The 26781-nt window shown below is 44.5% G+C and overlaps 1 protein-coding gene across 1 annotated transcript in view; it reads right to left on the reverse strand.

Moving 5' to 3' along the window:
- The window catches only part of GTF2B (general transcription factor IIB), a 180183-nt gene that overhangs the window by 38759 nt on the left and 114643 nt on the right, over positions 1 to 26781 (reverse strand). The window contains exons 4-6 of the mRNA XM_069232309.1: positions 24469 to 24615; positions 24220 to 24349; positions 2244 to 2525 (exon numbers count right to left, since the gene is read on the reverse strand). Of these exons, the coding sequence (XP_069088410.1) occupies positions 2244 to 2525; positions 24220 to 24349; positions 24469 to 24615 (559 nt within the window). The remainder of the gene's footprint in view (positions 1 to 2243; positions 2526 to 24219; positions 24350 to 24468; positions 24616 to 26781) is intronic.

Consider the following 26781-nt stretch of genomic DNA (forward strand, 5'->3'; position numbering starts at 1 on the left):
AGCAATGTTTTTTCCCTCTTCTGCCAGGAAGGCTGCCCTTGTGCGATACTGTTCTGGCAAGTGCTTCATTACCTCTGCTATCTCATCTCATATCTGTTTAGCAGAGTGTTCAAATTGGTTATTCTCCATTGAGTTGCCATACTTCTCTCACTATATAAATGTTTTACTTTCTTTATCTGGAGGTGGTCCAGATGCTGATGGGATGTGTCCTTTTTTCTGTCTGTGGCCGAATGATGGAGTCTACGGGGACTGTTTTATGTACAGAGGATCTTTGGAAGAATGTTTGTATTTTTCTCTGCTCTCAGTGTAACTGCCCTGAAGGGTGCAGGCTCCCTGAAGACTTCTATTCCTTGTTCCAGAATGCTAGGCAACATTGGTAGGAATTGGTTTGAGAATGCACCAATATCTGTAGGAGAAACCAAGATTGTGTTACTTTTCTCCTCCTCTAGTTTCACCCCATATTTATCTGGCACTCCTATGAGTTGTCCATACACTGCAAGGTCATCCGGATTCAATGGCCTCGACAGATGTGTCAATTCCCCCCCTCAGGGGAATCTGTTTCGACGTCTTGCCACTGAGTCTTCACATACTCCGTCCCTTCCATTTCCTGAAACATTTCCATGCTCATTGTATCAGGATAATCTTCGTCAAAGTATTCCTGTTCTCCTGCCTCTTCCTGTGGCTCTGGTGTCATAGAGGACTCCAGTTCTTCGACGTCTTTTTCAATCTGATTTTCTGCATCAAAGTCTTTTGAGGGATTTGAAATTCTCGAAGGTATGCATTAAAATCCTTTTTCTTCTGCAGAATTGCAGCTATTTCTGCCTCGAGGTGTCTTTTCTTCGCCTCGATTCCAGCAAATCGGTCATCAGCATCCAGTGCAGTTGTCTATTTTCTCTTCGACATCGAGGCTTCCTTCGACAGTGCATAGCTCTTTTTTGGCACCTCCAGAATTATTTTATCATTGAAACTTCTTAACATTGATCATCTTTCCGGGTGTGCACCTTCGCCTGTGGTGTCCTTGCAGTGGGACCCACGGGGTTCTACTGCCTTTTACTTGCCTCCTGGCAGCAAGATTTTCAGCACCCTGGCAGTCCCTGTCTTTTAGAGTCTTGTGTTCTAGACTCTCCCCATGAATGTTTTTTGGACTTATATGGGCTTGTTTCTCCTTGTGCTGTTACTTCTTTCTGTTAATAATTCGCATTTCGACATCCCAGACTTCTCCTTCTGCCCTTTCGGCGAGGTTATCCTCATCATCACTCGATAACCCCAGGTCTTTAAGCGATCAAGTCTGCTTCTGCCGCAGCATGGCGTAATGTGCCTGCCTCTGCTTGTCCCTTGCCCTCAGAGTCTTCAGCTTGAAATTCGCATAGGCCTTGCAGTTGTCGCTCTTGTGGTTGAGCGTAAGACAAATGTTACACTTCTGATGGTTGTCTTTATGGGACAACTTGCGGTGGCACTTCAGGCAGAATTGGGTCTTCTTCATATCAAGCAGAACAGAAAAAAAACAAGGAAGAAAGAGAACGAAGACTACTAGTAAACTTGAGAATTCCAGACCCAACCACTACATGAAGGAATAATGCACATGTGAATCAAGAAAAGATTCACGGGGAAAAATAGATAGGTATAGCCACAAGCTTGCAGATGAGAATAGATTAATCTCTGATAAGTACAAGAATAAACCAATATCCCTCTAGATCTTCATCACAGAGCTCCAGCTTCAGCATTCTGGGGAGAGCCATGTTAATAGTGTGAACAGATTAAGCAGGAAGAAAAATGCAAACACACAGGCAGAGTATCTTTGCCATATACTTCACATGGTGTGTGCTGCAAATGCATACAAACTCTGGGCTCCCCACGTAAAAAGTGCACCATGACTTTAAATTACTCTGTCGAGCAGAAGTTGCAAAAACAGTCACATGTATTCAAGCCTTTTACTTCGCTGTGGTGGATAAGCATGAAACCATACACAAGAGACCTGAAGGCTAGTAAATTAGCAACCATAGACAATTACAACAAAGAACAAACTATTGTTTGTTGGCAGAAGAGTGGATGGGGGAAGTCAGCCATGCTAATTTCAAAGGAACAATTTAAGTCTAACCATAGAGCAGCCCAAAGCTCACATAATGAGAGACAATGTATACTAATTTGTCAGACATTAGATCATTCAAAAACATATTTTTAAGACCGCTTTTAGCAGAGAGAAAGTGGCCTCACGTCGTAATAAACTATTGCTGCCTACATACCTTTTTGAGTCCTTTTCTCTGCCGATGCTTGTGAAGCCATATAAATGGCTGCTGCTGCCACAGAAATGGGGCTCCTTCCAGGAACTAGGTCCAGTTCCACAGCTTTACGTGCGATGTGAGTAGCTGCCATCTGTACTTGCTTAGGAAGGCCTAAGTTCGAACAGAATCTTGACATGAAGTCCCCTGTTGTAATTAAATCCACACTAGTTTCCAGCGCCTTTAGAATAAGCTTAAAGCACCGTCCAATTTCTTTCTTTGAAATTCTAGACACCGCACAAATTTCTGTATGTAAGAAAGCAGGGAATAAGTTAAAATGGATGCAAACAGGTTACAAAATGCAACAGTTGAGAAAAATAAACAGCAACTTTTTAGATTTTAAAGAGTTGTAGGACTTAATAAGTACCATAAAACAAACATTCTTATCTTTACCTGTGATTAGCTTCTAGACTTAAAAGAGTACATAAAGCAAGGTACTGTGGTCAAGTCAAGAGGCTATATTTTCATCCAATGCGCAAGCTAGTAAGAAAGAAAACATTACTTACTTGTAATCATTAGTTTGCAGCTTTAGCCTATTGTATCGTGCGGTGAACACTTTTGCGATCTAGTGTTGGGTCCAGGCATTTTTCTCAGGCTACAGGCACGTCTTGAATGGCTGATCCTGCCTCACCCTCAAACATGCAACATACTGGGATACAGACTATCTTTTGCACCAAAAAGCCACATGTTTATGTGACGATACAAGTGGGCATAAAATGTTTTCTGATGTGATCATCTTCTGCTTCCCAACATGGTGGAAGTCTGACATGTAAAGATATGACAAAAACAGGCTGCAAGCCAATGGTTAAAAGCAAGGAACATTTTCTGTTGGAGGCAAGTGTATATTGTAAATTCATATACTAAGCATTTGTTATGCTGTAGTAACCTTTTGTATCTTAATGGTGCTGCAAGTGGAAAAAATAATTGAAATAAAATCAAAAATTTACTTCCCTGTAACAACAGTACTCCCATGAGTCATTTTCACCAAATTCACAAACATCTTCATTTGGAACCAAAGCAGGCGCAGGACTGCAAACTGAAGAATAATCTCTGTGCAAACCTTTAAAGAAATGGTGACTGACTAGTAGCTTTAAGGAGAAAATCTGACCAGGTAACAACAGAGACGAATTCTAGGGGATGCCTATTTTACAGACCTAATTTTCTACAATAGAGTAAATATGGAACTACTTCCTTGGCGCTGATGTTGCAGTGGGTCATACTGCTCTAACAGCCAAAATATGCAATTTCTCCTCCACTTCTTGCAGCAGTGCAGCTTAGCAGATGGGCTAAGAGTTTCCTTTGGGATATTCATGTGGTCCTGCTGCCAATTCAATTCAATTCAAAGAAGCTTTATTGCCAATTCAATTATTTGCTTAGGACTTCAAGACCCAGGATATCAAACAGAGCTCAGGATGTGGTGATAAATCCTGCTTTTGAACCTGGATAACAAATACTGTTTTCAGGGTAGTTTGATGCACATTTGCAACCCCTAATCAAGACTGTTGTAGACCCCACAATCCTTAATATCCTTTGAGTTACTGGTCTCGGTGGACAACTGTAACAGATGTCTAGTTCCAGTTTGCCATCAGTGTATGCTCAAGAGATCCCAACCTGAACATCTGTATGAATAAAGATAGAAATGTAGTTTTGCACTACAGCAAAAAGGTAAATGGACGTACGTACGGACAAAGCTCCCACTTTTGTACTCCTGTGAAACATATGCATGTTATGCATGCTCAGATGCTGAACTGCCAATCCCACATATTAGAAATCAGTGTCAACGCTGACTGGCCTAACTAGACAGGCCAATCCACCTCACCACCCCTGTTGTGCAGTCTTTCTGTTGCGGCCCTGTCTTCCATATTAGTAATTTCTGACAAGTATGCAGACCTACCCTAGTGATTCTAAGCTTCAGGTGTTTACTTTGTGTTGCGTTTGCTTTGCATGGAAGCCACAGATCCTGGACTAAAAGTTCCCCCAGATGAGCTCCCCAGAAAGTCAGCAAAGCAATTGTCCCTAGAAATCTGTTCGCAAAGCAGGAAGGATGGGTGGATCGGTAAGGAATCTGCGTTGACATATTTTCTCTACCAGATAAGGCGTTACCGAAAGTTAAGTAACTTGTCCATCAGATAGAGACATCTAGTTGCAGATTCTCTACCTCAGAATAGATATCCACGCAATACCATCCCAAGAGGTGGGTCTGTGAACTAAGATCACACTAGAAAGTCCTGCAGGACCGAAAACAGGCAAAGTGTTTGTCCCTACGGACCTGACTTCCTGGGCAGCAGTGTTTGGTAAATGTGTGCAGAGATGCCTACGCTGCTGCCTAACACATCAAGGACTAGACCTATGTGTGCCAACACAGTGGTCACAGTTTTTGCCCTGGTAGAATGAGCCCACAAACCCTTAGTGGGTTGTTTCTTAGCCAGTGTATAGCACATTTTAAAGCAGAGTACGACTCATCTGGAGATGTTTCGCTTCTGCACTGCCGACCTTTCTTTGCACTCACAAAACCAACAAAGAGTTGATCATCTACCCAGAACTTTTTGGTACGATTAAGGTAGAATGCTAATTCTCTTTTGGGTCCAGGCGGAGGAGTCTTTCCTCTTCCTCAGAAGGATGCGGGGGTGCCTAAAACATAGGCAAAGTGATGGATTGGTCTACACTGCAAAGGGTCACCACTTTCAGTAGAAAGAAGGCCCTAGACCACTTTGTCAGGAAAGATGGAAAGGTAGGGTGGCTTAGATGATAATAACAGTAACTCACTCATCCAGTGGGCAGATGTAATGGCCACAAGGAAGGCTTTTTTTAAAGTGAGAAGCCTGAGAGGACAATTGGGGAGAGGCTCAAAAGAGGTGCACATCAGGAATGTCAGAACCAAATTCAAACCATACTAGGGCATAATAAATGGGGAAGGAGAAAACATGAATAAGGCCTTTAAGGAACCTATTTACAATGGGAGACTTAAACAAGGATGTTGGTCAGGTAACCGCATAAAAACATAAATGGCAGGCAGATAACCTTGGACAGTGCCCAAAGCAGAGCACTGCTGGGCCAGAGAAAGTATAAACAAGAAAACCTCAGGAGGTGGGTCAACAGACTTGTCTGTGCTTCATGCCACAAATCTATTCCAACCACAGGATGTATAGCTTTGGTGGAGGGACACCTGTCTGTCAAGATTACATTACAGACTTTGGATGGAAGGTCAAAAGCTATCAACTGCCGTCGCTCAATCTCCATGCAAGATGGTGGACACTGGACAGGTTTGGGTGGAGATTTCTCCTCTGCTGCTGCAACAGAAGATCTTCTCGAAGAGGAAGTTTGAAAGGAGGACTGATGGCCATGCTCAGTAGCTCGGGATACCAGACTCTTCATGCCCAGTCTGAAGCCACAGGGATTACCTTGGCGAGATTGTTCACGATCTTCTTGAGAACTCTGGGAAGAATTGGTATGTGGGGAAAGGTGTACAGGAGGCCTGAGATCCACTCGTGACGAAAAGCGTCGCCAGGCGATTGCCGCCTTAGAAACTCCAACGCGCAATACTGCTGACATTGTGTGTACTCTGTAGAAGCGAACAGATCTAACCAAGGCTCTATCCACTGCTGAAAGAGACCTTGCGCCACCTTCGGATGGAGATGCCATTCGTGAACAACCAAGCATTGTCAGCTGAGTTTGTCCACTTTGGCGCTGAGAAAGCCCAACAGATGTTGAACAACCAGGGAAATGTCTGAATGTTCCAGCCACGTCCAGAGGCAGAGAGCCTCTTGACAAAGGGTCCACAACCCCATCCTACCCTGATTATTGCAGTACCACATGGCAGTGGTGCTGTCAATGAACACCTGCACTACCTTCCATTTGAAAGCGAGAAGAAATGCTTTCAATGTTAGTCTGATCACCCAGAGCTCCAAGAGGTTGATGTGGACTCCGGACTCTGCCAGAGATGAGATGCCTCTGGCCTCCGCCTCTCCCAAGTGGCTACCCCATCCGAGGAGTGATCCATCTGTCACTACTGTCAGATCTGGTTGGGGAAGGGAGAGGGATCTGCCCCTGGTTTAATTGCCGTTCGTTAACCACCACTGTCTATCTTCTGCAATTCCCTCTGAGATTTGGACCATATCGAAGAGACTGTCCTGATGCTGTCCAAGAGAGCCGTAAATTCCTCTCATCTGCAAAACCCACCTGTCTGACATGATGGCCTGAGGCGGAGTAGGTGATGGCAGATCCTGTTTCCGACTGGGGTCTGGTGGGAAAGAGTTGGTCTAGGATGGTTTGCAGGGAGGGGCTGAGGGGGTATGGAGAGGGGCTGAGGGGGTATGGAGAGGGGCTGAGGGGGTATGGGGAGGGGCTGAGGGGGTATGGGGAGGGGCTGAGGGGAGGGGCTGAGGGGGTATGGGGAGGGGCTGAGGGGGTATGGGGAGGGGCTGAGGGGCAAGGGGAGGGGATTTTTAAATTGGGGGCTGCGGACTGGCCAGATCCCTGGTACTGTGATAAATGAGGAAGGTGGATCCCTCCCAGCCCACGCAGAAGCTGGACAGCATGCACAACACAGTGGCTGGGCGCCCCTTCTGTAGCCACGAAAGTGGCAAAAAGAATAGGGGACGAGAGGCCAGCTCAAGGCCCAAGGACCCGGCCGTAACATGAGAATCCTTGAAGCACTCAAGCACAGAGTCTCCTTTCTCTCCGAAAAAGACAGGTGCCATCAAATTTCATGTCCATAAGATAAGCTTGGACATTGTAGCCTGCGTTAAATGGGTGATTGCACCTGTTTTCACTACAGGTCGCTACACCAGCTCACAAAATGTCACCCCTATGGTAGGCCCTCTCCGCCCGGAGGGCAGAGTGCAGGTACCTGTGTGTGAGGGCACCCCTGCATTAGCAGGTGTGCCCCCACAAACTCAAGCTTGCAAGATTCCTCTGCAACCTCCACTTTGACTTCTGACCACTGGAACTGCGACTGGACCCTCCAAGAACCAACAATGCTGCAACAACACAGAAGACTCTTCTGAAAATTTGTTTCCACGACTCCTGCCAGCTTTGCAACATTCCCCTGGCCGTGCATCCTCAGAAGCCACAACTCTTCAGCCTGCACAGGTAGATGGAATCTCCCTTGGAGTGAAGGAGGCACTCCCTTGCAACTGCATGCACCTTCAGCAAGCAACAACTGGTTGTGTGGATCTCCCCTCATCTTGAGCTGCGTGGATCCCGCAGCACGAGTGGTGGTCTGGAGTAGTCCTCTTGGTCCTTTCTGCCAGCAGTCCAACTTTGGTGAAGGTAAGCCCCCGCGCCTTCCCACGCAGGACAGTACCACCATGCACTGTGTCTCTTGCAGCTGCCAAGGCTTGTTTGCATCTCCTCCAAGGGATCTTCAGGCAACGTATAGCTCCAGCCCCCAGCAATCCTTCCTGCAAAGCACAGCCTCCCGCGCGACTCTTTGGCAGCTGGGGATCCTCTTTTGTAGTGCCGCATGGACTTCTTCTGTGAGTCCAGTGTCCCTGTCCTGTGGGACTCCTGCGGGTGCTGCCTCTGCTCCAGTGGACTCTCTGCGACGCTGAGGATCCCCTGTGACTCCCCCTCCTGGGTTGAGTCTCCTGGGCCTTGCTGGTCCCTGGCAGCACCACTTTTCCACTAACCGCACATTTGCCTTTGTAAAGGCTTGTTGGTGGAATTCCTGCACCGGCACCCGTCTGCAATCTCCAGCGTGGGACATCATCTGCATCCATCAGGAACTCTTCTCCGGCTCCAGGGCGCTGACCTGTTCTTCATCACCGTCTACCAACTCCTGCAAGTACACAGCTGGGTGGGTAGTAGCAGCTCCTACTCTTCCTGGACTCCACTGTGACTCTTGGACTTGGTCCCCCTTTCTCCACAGGTCTTTTTTCTTCAGGAGTCCACCACTAGTTTTATTGCAGTTTTGTCTGGGTGTCTTCTTTTCTTCTTTTTCCTCCTTTTGGGTGGTTTGGGAAATTCCAGCTATTTACTCTTTTTTGCTGGTCGCTTGGGAGGGGGGTGCTGGGTTACTTACCTCTGGTTTTCTAGTACTCCCAGCTCCCCTCTATACATTCTACTTACCTAGGTGGGGCTCCTGTGTTCGCATTCCATTTTATTTAGTATATGGTTTGTGCTCCCCCAAGGGTCACTATTGCAATTCGCACTGTTTTCTAACCTTTTCTATGCCTATTTCTGATTGCTAGTGTATATATTTAGTGTATTACTTCCTATGCGAGGGTTTCCCTTTTAGTAATTTGTGATATTGCGTTCCAAAAATAAAGTACCTTTATTTTTCTACATCTGAGTGTTTTCTTTCAAGTGTGTAAGTGCTGTGTGATTACAGTGGAATTGCATGAGCTTTGCATGTCTCCTAGATAGGCCTTGGCAGCTCATCCACAGCTACCTCTAAAGAGCCTGGCTTCTAGACACTGCCTAAACTTTACTAAGAGGGGATACCTGGACCTGGTACAAGGTGTAAGTACCTTAGGTACCCACCACACACCAGGTCAGCTTCCTACAACAGGGTATTGCAAACTTTGCTGTGTCTCATCCATCAGCAATTGCTTGGGAAAGTACAGCCCAGGCTTCCTCGGGGACCTGTAGAAGCACTTGTATCCCACAGTGTGTGGGAATAACAGCCCAAAAGGGCCGCAATGCCAGGCTGGTGGAAGAAAACATCTTCTTCCCAAGTGTGTCTAGCCTATTGGATTCCCTATTCAGGAGTGCAGAAGGGAACGCGCTGTGGAGGTGGAATCTTGGATAACCAAGCTCTCTGGGGCAGGGTGTTGCATCAGGAAAACTGGGTCACCCAGTGTAGGGCAATGGCGTGGGCAATTGTCCTGTTCACAGGAGCCCCTGTGCTGGGTTTGGACCAGGTATCCAGTAGGGCATCCATAAAAGCTTCATTAAAGTGGAGAAGGGGTTCAGAGGATTAAGCACCAGGCTGAAGCACCCCTGCCAGGAGGTTTGTCCTGTCTGCTACCACCGGCAGCTTAAGGTCCAGGACCTCAGCCACTCTCTGCACCACCACTGATAATGAAGCTTCCAACTCCATAGGAATGGTAGTGGATGAGAGCATGCCAGTATCTGGGAAGGTATCCAGTCCACTGCCTTCACAGACAGGTCCGTAAGACAGTCCTTAGGCTCTTGGAGCTAGTATTCTAAAGGGTCCAGCAACCATCCCATTCTTCCCCCTAACATAGCCCATAGGAATAAGACTCATGATCTGCCACAGGGGGCAACAACAACAATGCGGTTAACTTGGACGAGAGGTCTCTCTTTGATCATAGCCATCTAAACTGCAGTCTAATTTTTCAGTATGCTCAAAACGCATTTCTGCATTTGATTGTTTGATTTGACATCAACTGGTAGCGTCACCTTCACTGAATGTGACATGCGAATCTTAATTGCCCAGATGATCAAATTTGTTTTCAGGACTGTGTAAGTGTTTTGCTTCAAGCTTGTCCGTTTGTAATGGTCTGAGAATTTGTGTATGCTGAGGTGTCCAATGTTTGCTTAAGAAATCTGGACGTATTAACTCAGAGTGGTTTTAGGCACAGTGCATAATCTGGGATGTATGTTCTACCAAAATTAAAGAATCCTAACAAGGATTGTGTTTTTTTTATGGTATGTTGTGGTTGTAATTGTGCACACTTATCTAAGAAGTGTGTTACCAGACTATTCTCCTCATTTGAAAGCTTGTATCCCAAAAACAGGACACTGAGAAAAGCAATTTTTGTTTTCTTAAAGTTGGATTTGTAGACATAGTCGGCAAATCCCAATGCAACGCTATCTACCCTGGCCAAATGTGTACTGAAGTAATCTGTCAGATAAATGTCATCTACATAGGACAACACCTGAGAATCAATATCATGACTAATGCGTAAAACGCGTTTAAATCTCTGCTTTCTGGTGGTAGATTTTGGCAGAAAAACACATTGGAAATGTCAAGGGTTGTTTTGTATTTTTTACGGGCAATTTTGTTCATAACAGCCGTGCTGTACGAGTTTTGTGCCTATGTGACTGTAAGCTAAGACTATTCCATATGACTGGTCCGGCTTACTTACAGGAATCAAAGTGTTCTTCATTGGTGATACACAGGGTTCAAATACTCCCTGGTACTCTAGTTGCAAGAGAATTTTACTCACAGGGGCTTTTGCATCATGTTTTATTGGATATTGAAGTTGTATTTGTGGCTGTACCATATAGTTATAACATGATAAAGAGAGTCCCTATCCCAACCCATGTGGATGCAGTACAGCATTGGTGCCTATGCTAGAGCCCAAATTGCAGCATGGGCTTCTTTTACTAGATCTGGAATAAGGACTGAAAAAGATGGCAAAATTATATCTTCACCTTGCGGGAGCGTTTTAACACCCTGGTGGCCAACCTGTTTCTGTCAGAAGAATGTCGTAGGAGAGGGGTTGTTTTTTGTGCAAACCAGAACGGAGTATCTTTACGTCTGTTGGGAACCTTACCCATAATTGAGTTTATAGTTACCGGATTTATCCCCGATATATCCAATTGCTGGACAGCTAGAGCAGCCCTTGCTGGGGCAGTATTTAATGTTCACATTTCAAACTGAATTAAGCATCTATATAACCTAACTAGATTATTGTATAGTGGGTGCAGATCTGTCTGTAAAGTTTGTATATCTGGAAATTATATTTTGCAGCTAAAACTGGAAGTTAGGCCCCATCATTACTGAGGGGTCCCAATATGACGTTTTCAATAATGTGTGGCAGGGGACCTTGAAACCAGTTCTTGTGTTCTTGATATAATAGTGGAATCTCTAAATATTGATATGCTGTAAGTGTCATTAAGGTGTATGTAAGAAAAGTGTTTGTATTAGCACCAACTGCAGGAAAACTGATCCATGAATAAAACATTTCTGTACACACTGTGTGCCTGTACCACAAATGTAACAGCTCCAGCCCCATCAGCAAGCAAATATTGTGCGACAGCTTGTCTACAATTTAATGGTTTTTCTAAAGGTTCTGCCATATCTGTAAGATAGAATTCAGAGATAGAAACACCTTTGGAGAATTTTTCTGTAATACCATGGACGTCTCTGTATTAAAAGGTGCTTAGGGTACCTTTGGCATATGGAAGACAGCTACTCATGACATCCGTTAAATAATGTTATGCAGGTTCTATTTTGGTAGTGAGACTGTAGTAAGACCGCAGCACCACTGAAAGCGAGACTGGGTACAACCTACATCACTTGGTAGCTGTTGGCCTAACTCCTTGCTAGCTCACAGTACCTCACCCAAACCTCCAAGCCGGTTGGTGTGAAAGGTGATTTGTGGAAACCTGAACCTGACACACCGACTCCTCAAGGAAGTCGTGGAAACAGATCATACCCCTTTCACTAGGTTACTTTTGCATGCCAAGGTAAGACACAAAACGTGAACAGGATTTCAACGCATTTATTGACAAAGTTGCATTTTAGTGTAAAAAGCATGTGCTGCGATAATAAGGCAGATGAAATTGAGCACAGTAACCAACATTACAGCCAGAGTGAAGATGAACAACCCCACCATGTTGTGTAAGTCTATAGGGCCTAGATGTTTCTATCAAACCCTATGTTTAAAACTGAGGACATAGTGATTCTAACCCTTCTGTCTGGCCCCATCTAATGGATTAGCCACGGCCCCATACCTGAATAGAACCGCAGGGGTCTGCCTGTGGTCTGGATGGCAATTCTCTCGGGAAGCTTAAGAGTCAGAGCCACGATCAGCAAAGCTGTGTCAGCTGGCATGCGTCCCAGGACAGTTGTGACTGGAATGCCCTCTACCCTACTCGGGTCTATGTGTTCTTTATATGTTAAACCCATGCATCGTACGGAGAATAGTTATGATGCAAATGCTATGTTTCGAAGATTGAACTGGCTCCTGGATGGCAATAGAAGTTAGCAAATCATGTACCCATACATCGCAGCCTTGGACAAAGTACAGATTACATGTTGTACAATGGCTTATTAAATGTGCAGCGTGTACCTTGTCTTCCTAGGAGCAGCAACTGATGCAAACCATCAAATTAAGCTAAGAAAGGGGTGTCCAACATGAGACCAAAAGAGGTCCTCACTACACTCCTCCCCCCCCCTCCCTCTCCAGTACAGGATAATAGAGCATTAAAAGGAAATGTTTCGTCCTTTGGGATAGCAGTTGGTATATAGGAGAAAACAGGATTCTGCCTCTTCCTTCTCTGATTGTTTGCTTTAAATATGGGCAAAAATCTGGGCAATATAGCCCACAATGTCATAGGGGGGTGGGAATTCTGTAGAGACCCCACTTCTTAAGGGAAGTCTATGTCCTGCCACCCCTTATCTGCCAACGCTAGGTCGTGAAAAAACCCTGCTCAAATCGACCTTTGTGGTGCCTTTCTCTGTAGAAGATTTCCTCTTCTTTCTTTTACCAGGTTCAGGTGTCACTGGATGCTCCAGCTCAGTGTGTTTTTCCTCCTGGATCTTCTCTCTGAGGATTCAGAGGTATGCCAAATCCTTTTATGGAGTTGTGAATTCCTACTCCTCCTTTCTATGAGCCTCAACACTTCATTTTGTCCTCTCAATTTTAAGAGCTCTTTTTTGGTGTTGAGGCCTTCCTCTTTACTGCAAAGACCTCCTTTCCTCCTTTACAACTCTTTGCATTTCTAATCCCCTTTCAGAGTAGAAGCCTTTGTTCTAGGGTTTACTGTCAATGGTGTCTTTCAAACTCGACTCGTGGTGGCCTTTGTTCTCGCCCTCGATCACTGTTAGTTTTGGGGGGCCCCTAGAGGACTTCAAGTCCATATGCTTTGTAGCAGCCCTACTGTGTTCCACTAGCGTTAGCAGTGCTACTTTGCCTCATTGCCCTTTAACACTGTCTTCTAACATTATCTTTAACATCTCTCTCTGTTTCGGCCACCTACTCTGTCGGAATTCGATCGCTACGCCACCTCTGTTTCCTTTGGGTTCCAAGAGCAGTAGTCCTTCGTCAGTCTACGGTTGCAGGCCTTGTGTTTTTAGGTGACCTTATGGTTGCATTTCTGGTAAAATCTAAAGGAAGTATGCTCCATTTCTGATGTTCATTCTATACTCCACCTTCCAACGGAGAACTCCTAAAAGATCCAATTTTTCCGGTGGAAACTGAATTTCCTTCAACGACAATGTTCTAACTTTCAGTTCCCTTCAGGCTTTTTCGGTTTTGGTATGCGATTCCTTTTTATAAACAATTTTTATTTTGCAGTCAAACAAAAGCGCTAAGGCAACACTGCATATCTCGCAGGATACTTTACCAATTGCTACTGACATTATCTGAATGGGACCTCCCTCCTCCCAAGGAGCCCTTCCATATACAAAGCTTTTTGAAAGCAGTCATTATCACCAGCATGACTATACTCTTGTCCTGGCATGACATCCAGAAGTCCCCAATAAGCTGCCCACCCACTTCAGATTTTTTCCCATTTGTGTGTACATCCCCTACTTTCATAGACCTGGTGTTCTGCGGCCCTGCACCAGCCTGTGTCCTATGTCCAATCTTCAATCTTCCACACTCCGTGGTTTAGTCGCACTCCATCGACAAACAATGTTCCTTTTTGCCATTGCAAATCCTAGGATGGGTAGCAATCTAGTGTACTTTCCAGGGCATTCCTCCCCTCAAATGTTCAACATATTTGTAATGTTTGAGACCTCAGTCATCAGGGCAGCCCCCTAACAAAGGCCCTGAGGACCCGTACACACCCCTAAACTCCCCCTCACATGAGCCCTCCAATCATGAGCAGTCCCAGAGTATTTGTAGGACCATCCACTATCCCACTCAACCCCCCAGGGTCCACAACCTCTGGCGCACTCATCGGTCTTTGCCCTGCCCATCTTATTCAAAGCTTTTGTGTGTAGTAGGACCTCTGAAGCACACGGCGCTCAATCAGCCTGAACCAGGTTCTGACTGCCACCTCCCTGGGTGATCGTCTCTAGGTGGAGTCAAGAAGGAGGAGTTGCAGGAAGCAGCGAAAAGAGAGGTCCAATAAGCCCAGGAGGGCTATAGATGTGCTCTGAGTGCACGGCAGTGCACAGAAAGACACTCCCCGGAGTTGACAGTCACTCCGCTTAGATGCGGGTGGCTGTCCCTGTTGTTATCCATACGCATGGGGGATCTGGAGGGGTCTCCCTGCTGCGGTGGCAATAAGGTGTGCCCACCACCCACTTTTGAAACCTGCCATAAGGAGGGGGCTGGGTTTGCCTGAAACGGCTGGCAGATGGAAAGGAACCCTCATCGGAGGATCCCGGTCTTGGGAGCAGTGTGGGATACAGTATGTTTGGTAATAGAAGCACCGGAGCTCCTAGAGTGGGACGGAGGAGTTCCTGTCTACAGTAGAACCTGGAAGAGTAGCGCAGTACCCTTTGTGAGGGGTTTGGGGTGATTTTCTCCAATGTTGCATTCTTCCCTACGGTACTCTGCCCCTCACTATAAATGCTGCATTTCTAGTTCATATCATGACCTGAGGCTGTTTTGGTGTGTAGTGCTGACCATATGGGAGGGACACGTGTGCTGCACAGGCTACCTGATGTGATGATATCTGTAAAGGGACTAGTGTGTTATGACATATGCAGAATGTTTCACCCCATGTGCATTATGGTGGTGATCTGACAACTGCTTACTCTGCAGAATAGTAGTAAAGTGTGTTTATCTGACTACTGCTTGCTTTCGCCTGAGTACTAGTACTGTACTAGTAGCCTGTGTGATGATCCGACAACTGATTACAGTATAGTCGTGCACTATAAACATTTAAACAGTCATACATGCACATCTGCTATAAAAAAAATGCACACAGCACTTATGAACAATATAGTGCGCATAAAATCAAAAACGACTCTGGATATTTCCAAGGGTTCTTCTGCCAAAACAAAGTCTGAAAGTAGGGACTTAACAAGTTTCAGTGCTTTAGGCTCTCAGAAAATTCTGCAGACTCCCACAAGGGTATAAGAACAGCCCAGTACTAATCTTCTCCATATGGAAGATCATGGACAAATTCTGCTGGCCAATCTTTTTCGACCAGTAAAATATCATAAATAGTGACAACACGGTCCCAAAAGATAGCACTGATTGTCTCTCTCCAACTGTATAGTTACTTTATACACACTGTCGGGTGTGCAGGCACGCATGCCCGCAGTCTCAACTTGTAAGAAGTCATCAGTTGCTTTCACCTCCAGATGCTCTGGAAGATCCTGGCGAACTATTTTGACCTTTCCCGCACTGTCTAACAGTGCCAGTGCCCATTTCCTGTTCTTCAGTAAAGACCTTTTCCTAAGTGGCATATTATATTGCAATTGATGCCACCTTTTTCTTTTTTAACTGGGGTTTTTATTGGGGAAGTTTCTCTTCTTTCTTCACAGAAACTTCAGACGAGCATTGAGTCCTTTCCCAGTTTCACGTACTCTGTTCACTGCTTTGACGCCCGACCTCTCACTGCGTTTTTCCAGTGAGTCCTGAAAGGAACGAGATTGGCATGTATCAGTATACTGACATCTGCCTGGCGTTTTATATTATCTCTATTTCTAAGATTATATCTATTTTGAGGGGTCTCTGAATGCCCAGATTCTCCCCTTTCTTTTTTAGGTGTTTTATTGTTTACCATCCCAGCGCTTTTTAGAACCCCCAGGTGCTTGCATAGTAGAATCTTTATTAGATCAACCTTGTAATTGTGGTTTAATTGGTCTGGCCCCCAGACTATCCCGACCAAAACTAGAGTAGGTCTCAGCAATAATCTTTGGTGGCTCAAGTTCTTGATCCTGTACAAGAAAATCCGGGAGTCGCAGACGCTAGTGCAACTGCTTTCTCCATAAGGCTACTTGATATAACTGAAGACACAGGGGTAAAATTGCCCATGAATTGTATCCCCAAATCCATATTCATCTTGAATTTGTTTTAACACCTCCAGAAAATTTACAAGTGTTGGTGTACCGTGTGTGGTAGTATACAGCGTGGCAAATACTGTGCCCCATGTCTTGCAGTTATCTACTGGTGGAATAATCCTAAATGGTAAGCTCATAGTGAGGATTCTATGTTTACCCTGAGGACCCGTAAGGGGGTAGACTGCTTCCAGTACATTTATTTTTTGAGCTAACCAAAACGGAATTTCCTTCCACTTGGCGGGTGCTTTACCCATGATCGAATGTACAATTGCATGGTTAATGCCTGGCATAACTGCATGTGGTTGCGCTGGGGCAGCATGTGCTGGGTTAGTATTTTATGTTTGCATTACAAACTGTACTACCAGTCTGTATATTCCAGTAAGCTCTGTATATAAGCGGTGAACCTCAGCTAACAGTTAAGGATGATGCATCAGGGTGCTGTGTATATGTGGCCAGTAAAGGCCAAGTCGGGCCATTATTACTCAGAGGACCTAACCTAACCTGTAATACTGTATGTGGTAGGGCGCCATCAAGCCAATTATTATGGTCTTGTTAAGCTAAAGGTATTTCTAAATATGCATAAACTCTATTGTGCCGGTATGTTTGTAGGTGTATGGTGATGAAATGTATTTGTGTTCCCATCAACTGCTGGAAAAGTGACCCAAGAATAAAATGTTTCTCTTCTGTAGGTTGGATGGGCCTTAACAACAAATGTGACTTGACCTCCTACTAGGACGTTAGGCCATTTGCCAAGAAGTGTGCAGTTAGGGACGGTTGCATATTTACTGCAATTGCTACCCGTTGCGTGTTCGCTGTGTTAGTAGTAAAAAGGTGTTCGTTCAGAGATAAGGACACCAAATGGGGATTAATCCTTCTAAGGTTCAAACTTGAACAACCAACAGCGTAAGAAAGGTACTACCTATTTAGCGAAGGAGGAAATCCTCAATACCACGGACGTCTCTGTATACTGTATTGCAGTGTCTTTAGCCTTTAGTGAGACTGAGATACTTAGGAGGATCCGAAAATTAGTGCCTGACCAAACGTTGGTGGCGCCATGTCGCGTAGGCTCTCATTATCCTAATGAGGCTACTGGATTTGGGCAGCACAATCACAGATTGTGGGGTATTAAGTACAATTCTACACCATGTGACCCCTGTCGGCCCAATCCGGGTTTTCCCAAGAGCACGGATGACTGTGGCAACCGGGCGCATAACAAAGATTCTTCAGGGGAATCATGGTCGATCAGATCTGATCCCTTTCTCTCAGTTACATTAGTCTCACACAGGCAAGGACAAACAGAGGCAGAGTATAGTTCAATAAAGATTTATTGACGTAACTACGTTTTAGATAAAATGGCATATATTGCAATAACTAGGATGATAAAACACAATAAATGCAAGATTATGACAAGGAGAGTGAAACACAAAAACAGTCCCCACCATACTGTCACTAGGAGTGATATATAGTTCTCCTACCTAAGCTATGTTAGAGCACAGCATAAGAAGCCCCAATCCACCCTTCAGGTTTCCCCCCCTGGGAAGACATCATCCCTCATACCTGAACAAGGAAGTCTGTAGTCCAGAGACACACCACCCCAATAGAGGTCAAGGACTCTTAGTCTGAGCAAGCAGCTGTAGCAAGGTAATCAGCATTCAGCATGCAGTCGTGATCATCTAGCTAGAATCTCCCTCTAACATGTAAGGGGCAAAGGAGTGTTCTTGTAATAAAACAGTTGACATTCTAATAAAGCGTTCCCACATAGAACTATGTGTATTTCAGTGAATGTTGGAGACCAGCCGGCAACCCCATCTGACTGCAGCATTGAGGAAAGCACAAAGTGAAATGAATGTCCTACTAGGAGCGTAATGCTTTCCTAGGTGCACAAACAATTAGATAGAGAAAATAAAACACCGCTGCAAATGTGGCCATCGCTAGAAGAATAAAGCAACGCTGAATAAAAATGTAACTGGGCTAAAGTGCATAACAGCAGGCATAGTTTCCTAAAATAACGGGTCTAAAATATGGCTAAAATAGCTATACAACAGTGGTTCCTGCCTGGCTGAGGCGCCTACCCTAGAAAACCAGGAGCACCATTTCTAACACCTACCCTCTATAGTGCAGGTCAAATCCCATCAGCTCAATTATGGCCCATAGGTATTCCCTCTCGAACTACACGTGGCAATTCCAGACCCAACCACTTGTTGGTGGAATGATGCACAGCATGTGAATCCAGAAACGATTCACGCTGCAAAACCATGTTCTTCACACCGTCTTCTTTCAAGAGGCTCTCAATTAACACAGTGCCTGACACTTTTTTTTGTTGTTTTATATCCGTATTAACCTATCTTTGGTGTATACTGTTCTAAATGCAATTTCATCAAGGCAAATGAATAGTTCACTGTTGCAAACAAATCTTATGGGGTAAAATGAGGTCAGGGATATTTTTTCATATTTCCCACCTGGAGGGTGGCCTTTACTTGGCTCCTTCGAGTGGTCTAGGGACATCCCATTTGTCTATCCGACTCAGAACCTGTAAGAACCTAGTTTCCTCTAACAGTGAGAGAGTAGTTAGTATTTCCAAAACCATCTCATCATCGTAGGCTAGACAGTTGTCTTCAGCCATGGAGGACTCGGCCACAAACAAGGGAAAATGGGGTGAATGGTTCCTGATTTGTTATAGAGAAGCAAACTTTCAAGGGGATCTAAACACAGAGTCCCTATGTGGGAAGCCCTATTATAATGGTTCACCAAGTGTGGAATATTGTCACACAATACTCTTGTTAGAGCTCATGCAGCTGAGGTAGTGGTCTTAAAGGGTAAAGAAAGGAAGTGAGGGAGAGAAGTTAAAGGTCTATTTCACACCAACCCCATAGTACAACACTCTTAAAAAAAAAAAAAAAAAAAAAAAAAAAGAAGATCTGCCAAGTCATAATACACCTCATGAACAAGAGACTAATTCATTACATTTCATGAGGATTATTGGGACCTGTAGAACCGAGGAAGGCGTGTGACCGGTAAGGGCATTTGATAAGGAGTCAAAAATGTAGACAGGAAAGACATGCAGGTCCACGGTCGACCACACTTGTTTTTGATTTTTGGACCCATTAAAAGGACACTGGGCAAACAGGGGACAGTTGCACTCCTGGATACTGAACAGTACTAGACTGGGAACCCAGTGAGTAACCATGCCACACAAGTCGGGTGAGGGTTAATTATTCAATTTGAGAACATCATCAAATTGTAATCTTATAGGAAGTCTGACTGTTTTCCTTTCAGAACCAAAACAAGTCCATGTCCGTACAAAAACGTCTATGTGCATGTACTCTCATGATCCAGATGTGATCAGCAGGACAATCAAATCAAAGATCTTAATTTCTTACTCTGATTAAGGTCAGCTGGATGATGCAGCCAATCCAGAAAAAGCAGCCCAGTAAAAATATTGGTCATGGAAAGTGCCAAGATTTCTGCCAATGAAGAACTTGTGTGTGCATACTGAGCCTTGGTGGAGGGCTAAGTGTAGGGCCTAATGGAATGTTTCCTGAACAAAATGCTACCTATCCGCTTCAATGAGCTTGCAATACTTTACTTGCATAGCTTTACTTTGAAACAAAAAGACCATTAGAATTCAGGTACATGTATACATTCAATAGGCCCTTAGAAGGCAGCATGCTCAGTCCTTTATTCCACAGATTAATAATAAAGAGTCAAACACTAATTACTAATTGACAATACCAATCAAGAACCTGTCTTTAAAAAGAGAAAAGCAAAAGGAACGATAGTGATACCGCACACAGACTTCTACTTGTGCAAACTCTGCCACAGACACTTTTGCTGCATGTTCAACAGGTGCAATTGGGCAGTTCTTTTCTGATTATCAGGAATAAAAGTATTCTATTTAGACCCAAAATGACCTGTTCTCCTAAGTTTAAGAGGGGAAGAAGTGAGGGATTCTTGGGAATTCAAAGACAATGCCAAGGATGGGGAAGGATAAAGTTACCATTGTGGCAAGACTAACTTAGTAAGCTCTTTCCTATTTGGAACCTGTAAGTGTGCTGTGCCATAGTGGGGGGAGTGTGGGGGGGACAATAGGAAGCTGCTTCTTCAGATGCTAATACAGAGCTTTGTTCTCTATATATGTGCATCATATGTGGCACAATCCCATACCTTCATGTATGTCAACTCACGAGTTACCTTCTTGCAAACAGAAGCCATCTGAATGTGTGCTTTGGCTGATGGCAGAAGGATCGATAGGAAGGCATTAATAACGGCAGGAGACTGTGGACTAAGAGTAACCTTAAGTTAACTACTAAATTGTTTTGTCCTGTGTCTTTTCCATTTTCAACATTGGGGTAGATTTCACAGCAACTGAAAATGCAAACGGCAGTAGCAAAAAGGTTGTGAAGACCTTCCTGACTCAACGTTGCCTCAAACATAGAGTGTGAGGAGAATGTACATGGGACAGCCCATTGTCCCAACCGGCATTTTTGGCTGGGCAACAGATGTCCGGAGAATGCCACAGATGCTGCCTCATCTGTGGCAGAATGAGCCTTCGACTTTGGGCGGAGGTTGCCCTCCTCCCTCACAGTAGCAATTGAAAAATGGCATTACCTACATGGTAAAGGCAACCTCATGCTCATCCGGCATCATGACTTTTAAAGGTGGTATTACATACATCAGGGATGTGGAATTCCTATCGCCCGACGCCCGGGACATCTTGTTTGGGGTCAAGGGCTACAAGTTTTTATGTTTACTTTGTCCTTGGGACAAGTAGGCCCAACCCCCTGCAGCACAAACCCTTTGGCTGCCTGATTACAGAGAGTGGAACTCTCTGCAGTTGAGTTAATGTGTTTCCAAAAGATAATGCTGTTCGAACTTGTATTTATGGTTCATTATTTGAAAGTCTTCATTAGGGTGAGTGCTGTAAATAAATGTTTTAAGGTCACACTTCACTACTGACGTTGGTTCCAGTACAAAAAAAAAAAAACGTGTATACACATGTTTGAAAAGTTTAGGCTATGAGGCTAAGTATAATGCTCCCAGAATGCTCTCTGATTATATGCAAATGAAGTGTCATTTAGTAAAATGTGTTGATGCATGCTAGTATTTCCCAAAAATATTTCTAATGGAAAATCAGTGTAACCATTTTCAACACGATTATGGGAAGCATGAAAATAAACAAACACTGACAAAGCCAACTGATCTGACATATTTTTATAAGTCTTTTAGTTTCATCAATGCGTGTCTTGTTTTGACATGGCTTTTGTAACACTTTGTTGTTGTGGGAGCTACCAGGCCCTCAACATTGTAACAAACACTGGCAAACCCCCCCAAAAAAGTTTTTGAACTCTCTAAAAGCACACCAGCGGCATAACAAAGGCCCGCAGCCGCCCTCCAGGGGGCCCCTTCAGCACAGCACCTGCCCTGAGTGAGTCTGGAGAGGGGGCTCCTCCATGTTCTTTACAAAGGGGCACCCTCCAGTTTAGTTACGTCACTGATTGCCACTGTAGTTCCTGACACTGAACAAAACTACTTTGTGTGGCAATATGCTCCTTGTGGAAGAGCAGAATGCGATCACTCACAGTAAAGCCGGCCGAAAGAGAGAGAAATAGAAGTTTAATAAAAACAAAATGTCTTTGTTAACACCAGACCTAATTAGGGACCAAGACCCACATGTAGGTAGCTTTTTGCATGTCGCAAACAGCGACTTTCGCTGTTTGCGACATGCAAAAAGCACACTGCGATGCACAAACCCAGTTTTGCGATTCGGTAACCTGGTTACTGAATCACAAAACGGGTTTGCGACTCGCAATTAGTAAGGGGTGTTCCCTTCCTAATTGCGACTCGCAGTGCAATGTAGGATTGTTTTGTGACCGCGAACGCGGGTGCAAACCAATCGCAGTTTGCACCCATTTCAAATGGGTGCTAACACTTTCGCAAAAGGGAAGGGATCCACATGGGACCCCTTCCCCATTGTGAATGTCACTGTAAACATTTTTTCAGAGCAGGCAGTGGTCCTGTGGACCACTGCCTGCTCTGAAAAAATGAAACGAAAACGTTTCATTTTTCATTTTTGTTATGCATCTCGTTTTCCTTTAAGGAAAACGGGCTGCATTACAAAAAAAAAAAAACTGCTTTATTGAAAAGCAGTCACAGACATGGTGGTCTGCTGTCTCCAGCAGGCCACCATCCCTGTGAGGGCCGCCATTCGCGAGGGGGTCGCAAATTGCGACCCACCTCATGATTATTCATGAGGTGGGCATTTGCGAAGCCCTTGCGAATCACAGATGGTGTCAGGGACATCATCCTACATTCGGATTTGCGACTCGCAATTTGCAGGTCGCAAATCTGAACCTACCTACATGTGGCCCCAAATTCTTAAAGAAAGTCACAAAAGTGCACCCATGGTATATGTTGTACCCTATAAAATATTTGTGAACTGTATTTTAGCATGGGTAAATACGATGTGTAGATTTGCTCATGTAAAAATCTATTGAGCATTTGCAAGTTCATTTTCCCTCCAGCCACTTTCTTCCCAACCCTGGAAGAAGTTCTAATTCTGCCATTGTCAGGAGTAAATGTCCAACCTTTCTTATTATGGGAAAATATTAGAGAGAAGCTGGTAAAAATCTTTAAAACATGCAGGTTAGTAGGTTTGCAGACTCAAAGGCATTCCAGCCCTAGAACTATTGCTTACTGCTTCCTCCAGCCCCAGTATGCAGATCTGCAGAAAGGTGGCAAAATAAGGAAATTGTTACAGTAGGGATTGAAACTGCAAGTATTTAAGCCCTACTATGGTAGTAGCCCTGGCATAATCAGAGAGGCTATTATCAGAGCACTTACATAATGAGATTGCTGCCATAATTTGTCGCCACACTACATGGCACCAAAGGGACAAGTAGATCTTTTTACAGGACAAGTAGATTTGAGAAGCAACCTGTCCACTGGACAAGTAGATATTTTAATAAATTCCACACCCCTGCATACACATCAGTTTTTGAGCGAGACAAATGTGCATGACTGTGGAACTGAAAAAGCATGTACATGGATAGAATATCATTTTTGCATGGAACTATGGTAACACTTTTGTAATGAGATAAAGATGAGCCCAAAGAACTTCTATCTTCCTAAATAAGATGTGAACGTTTTTAATATGCCAAGGTCTGTAAAGTCATTTATTTGTTTGGCAACCAAAAATGCAATCTTCCACAAATGAATTTTAATACTTCAGGAGTGACGATTGTTTGCTTCAAACTGGCTAGATTTGAGTTCCACGGATAAGTAAGACAACCTGCAAGGGGAAACAATGCACTACTAGCATCAGATTAATCTTGATGGCCTAGCTGAGGGTGCTTCAATAACCAGCATTTTTAGGTTTGGGTCGTGGTCCTCAAGTCAATGAAATTACTTTGCCCAACTATGAAAATCACTGCTATCAAAACAAGCCCAACATAATGAAGGGGATTTGTGCTTTTAGGAATAGCTACTGCTAGAAGCAACACTGAAAGTAGTAAATAGGGACAACTGCACAGATGATCCCAAAACCAACAACTGCAAAACTCAAAGGGCCACACAGGAGCACAGGCTTAAGTACATTAAGGGTCAGGTTCACATTAAAAACATTCAAGACTATTAAAATTGTCTGACGCGAGCTTACCAACTCATACGGTGCTGCTGTGTAACATGGTTTTACACTTCATCACATGGGGACCCAGGGAAGAGGCACTATCAAACAGTGTTCCATTTAAAACCTCTGCAGGACACAAGAGGTGATTCAACAGGAGATAATTCTTACTGTGGCGGCGCAGGGCATCCAAAGTCTCACTCGTCGTATCCTCGGCCAATTAAATGATTGCTTGTTGATGAGGATCAAACCATGAGCAATAATACTGAGGTACCAGAGGCATAATACAAGGCAAAAGTGAAGCTTTTGGACTATAAATAGAATGGCAGTGTGCCCAACATGAAATGCATGCTGAGGACATTTACTTTTTGTCTATTAAAAAACCCTGTAACCACTAAATCATAATAGGTTTAGAAATTGTACCTGTAATTAAAGCTTACCCTTAAACGTTCTTGGAACACCCTCTTGCCTACAGGCAATATAAAGGCATGCCGATGCAATTGCGTCGTTACTTCTTCCCTTCAGGCTTTTCTGCTCATACACTTGCTTGAATAAGTTATTAGTCCGATCCTTTCCAAGAAAAAAAAAAAATCAAAGTCATTGTATTAACAGTGTAAAAACTTTATGACGATTTAATAAACTAAACCACTGAATAAACAGTTTATTATTAGAAGCATGTGAACACTTACAATTATGTTACGAGGGAGGTTAATTCGGTCGGCCATAGTAGTAATTTCCTTGAAAGCATTCATTATAGCACGGTCCGAACTACTCATTGTTCTGCGGTTCTGGTACTTTGAATTTCCAAATTCATCATAACTTGCCGAACCAGTACCCTGGATTGAAAAAGACAATAAAAATGTTTATATGGAAATGAAACCGACATCTCGCAAATATCAACACATATAACATTATTAAAAGGAGTGTACAACTAGCTTTATATCACCTACAATTGGAAATTACAGTTCTTAGAATTAGCACAGTATGTCTATAATCAACATTACATGAAAAAAAATCTTTAGTGGACAGAGTCTGCAGAGCACTGGGGCAGACGTGCCACTCAGTACATGCTGCAAGCAACAACACTTATGGAGCTCCTGAGGTTAGTTCTCACCCATGCGGTGTTCAGGCCTAGAAACAATCTTAAATCTTTCAGTCAAAATTCAGGAAATTAAAGTGTCTTCAAGACTGTACTGTTACCACCCTTCTGGCCAACAGTCAACATGGACTTGCAGCAGGTAGGCCTACAAGGTATGTCTTAACAAGAAATGATCGATCTGCACTATGTGTTGTGGTCGCAAGGCAGGTTATTGTGCACCTTGAAGTATTGGATTCTTAGGTCCAGAACTCTCTCAATTATGGTAGTTTGTCACAAAAGCAAAGAGAAAATATGTCTGATGCCTCCAGCAACAGAAATCAGCCTTGGGGTAAAAGAGTCCACAGGCACTTTGTAGAGTAAAAATTTCCAAACATTAGACAGAGCAACAGAAACATGCTACAATAATGGTTAACTGTAGGAGATCCATATACAGCCAAGACCGGATCCACAATATTCAAGGGAAGTGCAATTAAGGAATACCTGTGGGACCACTTAGTCCACAAGTTAAGAATACTGCATTTTTCCATATGAACTTTAGACACAGTTACAGCCCAAACTGGTGCACAAATTTTGATAGGAAGCTAGATCTTGGTATAGAAAGAATGCTGCTTGGGATTTGGTGTAAATCCGTTCAGTAGTTTTTGACCAATGAATGCTAAAAAAAAATATGGCATATCTAGGGACGCATGTCTGGGAGTCTGTCAAACACGAACTTCACAGCACCATAAGGGTTACACTAAAAAATGGGAAGTTTTGTATCAAACTTCTCAGCAGAATAAATGCACACTGATGCCAGTGTGCAATTTATTGTAACATACACCCAGAGGGCATCTTAGAGATGCCCCCTGAAAACATACCCGACTTCCAGTGTAGGCTGACTAGTTTCTGCCAGCCTGCCACACACCAGACATGTTGCTGGTCAAATTGGGAGAGTGCCTTTGTCAATTTTGGCCAGGAACAAAGACTGTACTGGGTGGAGGTACTTCTCACCTCCCCCTGCAGGAACTGTAACACCTGGCGGTGTGCCTCAAAGGCTCGCCCCCTTTGTTACAGCGCCACAGGGCATCCCAGCTAGTGGAGATGCCCGCCCCTCCAGCCACTGCCCCCATTTTTGGCGGCAAAGCTGGAGGAGATAATTAGGAAAACAAGGACGAGTCACCCACCAGTTAGGACAGCCCCTAAGGTGTCCTGAGCTGAGGTGAATCTTACTTTTAGAAATCCTCGATCTTGTGGATGGAGGATTTCCCCCAATAGGATTAGGGATGTGCCCCCCTCCCCACAGGGAGGAGTCACATAGAGGGTGTAGCCACCCTCAAGGACAGTAGCCATTGGCTACTGCCCTCCCAGACCTAAACACCCCCCTAAATTCAGTATTTAGGGGCACCACAGAACCTAGGAAATCAAATTCCAGCAACCTTAACAAGCAGAAGGACTGCTGACCTGAAGCCCTGCAGTGAAGACGGAGACGACAACTGCTTTGGCCCCAGCCCTACCAGCCTGTCTCCCAACTTTGAAGAAAACTGCAACAGCGACGCATCCAACAGGGACCAGCGACCTCTGAAGCCTCAGAAGACTGCCCTGCAACCAAGGACCAAGAAACTCCCGTGAACAGCGGCCCTGTTCAACAATTTGCAACTTTCTTGCGACAAAGAAACAACTTTAAAGACTTCACGTTTCCCGCCGGAAGCATGAGACTTTCCACTCTGCACCCGACGCCCCCGGCTCGACCTGCGGAAAACCAACACTACAGGGAGGACTCCCCAGAGACTGCGACCCCATGAGTAGCCAGAGACTACCTCCCTGAGCCCCCACAGCAACGCCTGCACAGGAAATCCAGAGGATCCCCCCTGACCGCGACTGCCTGTAACAAGGGACCCAACGCCTGGCACCCGCAGCCCCCAGG

Source organism: Pleurodeles waltl, chromosome 4_2 (assembly GCF_031143425.1).
Source record: "Pleurodeles waltl isolate 20211129_DDA chromosome 4_2, aPleWal1.hap1.20221129, whole genome shotgun sequence".
Taxonomy (NCBI): Eukaryota; Metazoa; Chordata; class Amphibia; order Caudata; family Salamandridae; genus Pleurodeles; species Pleurodeles waltl.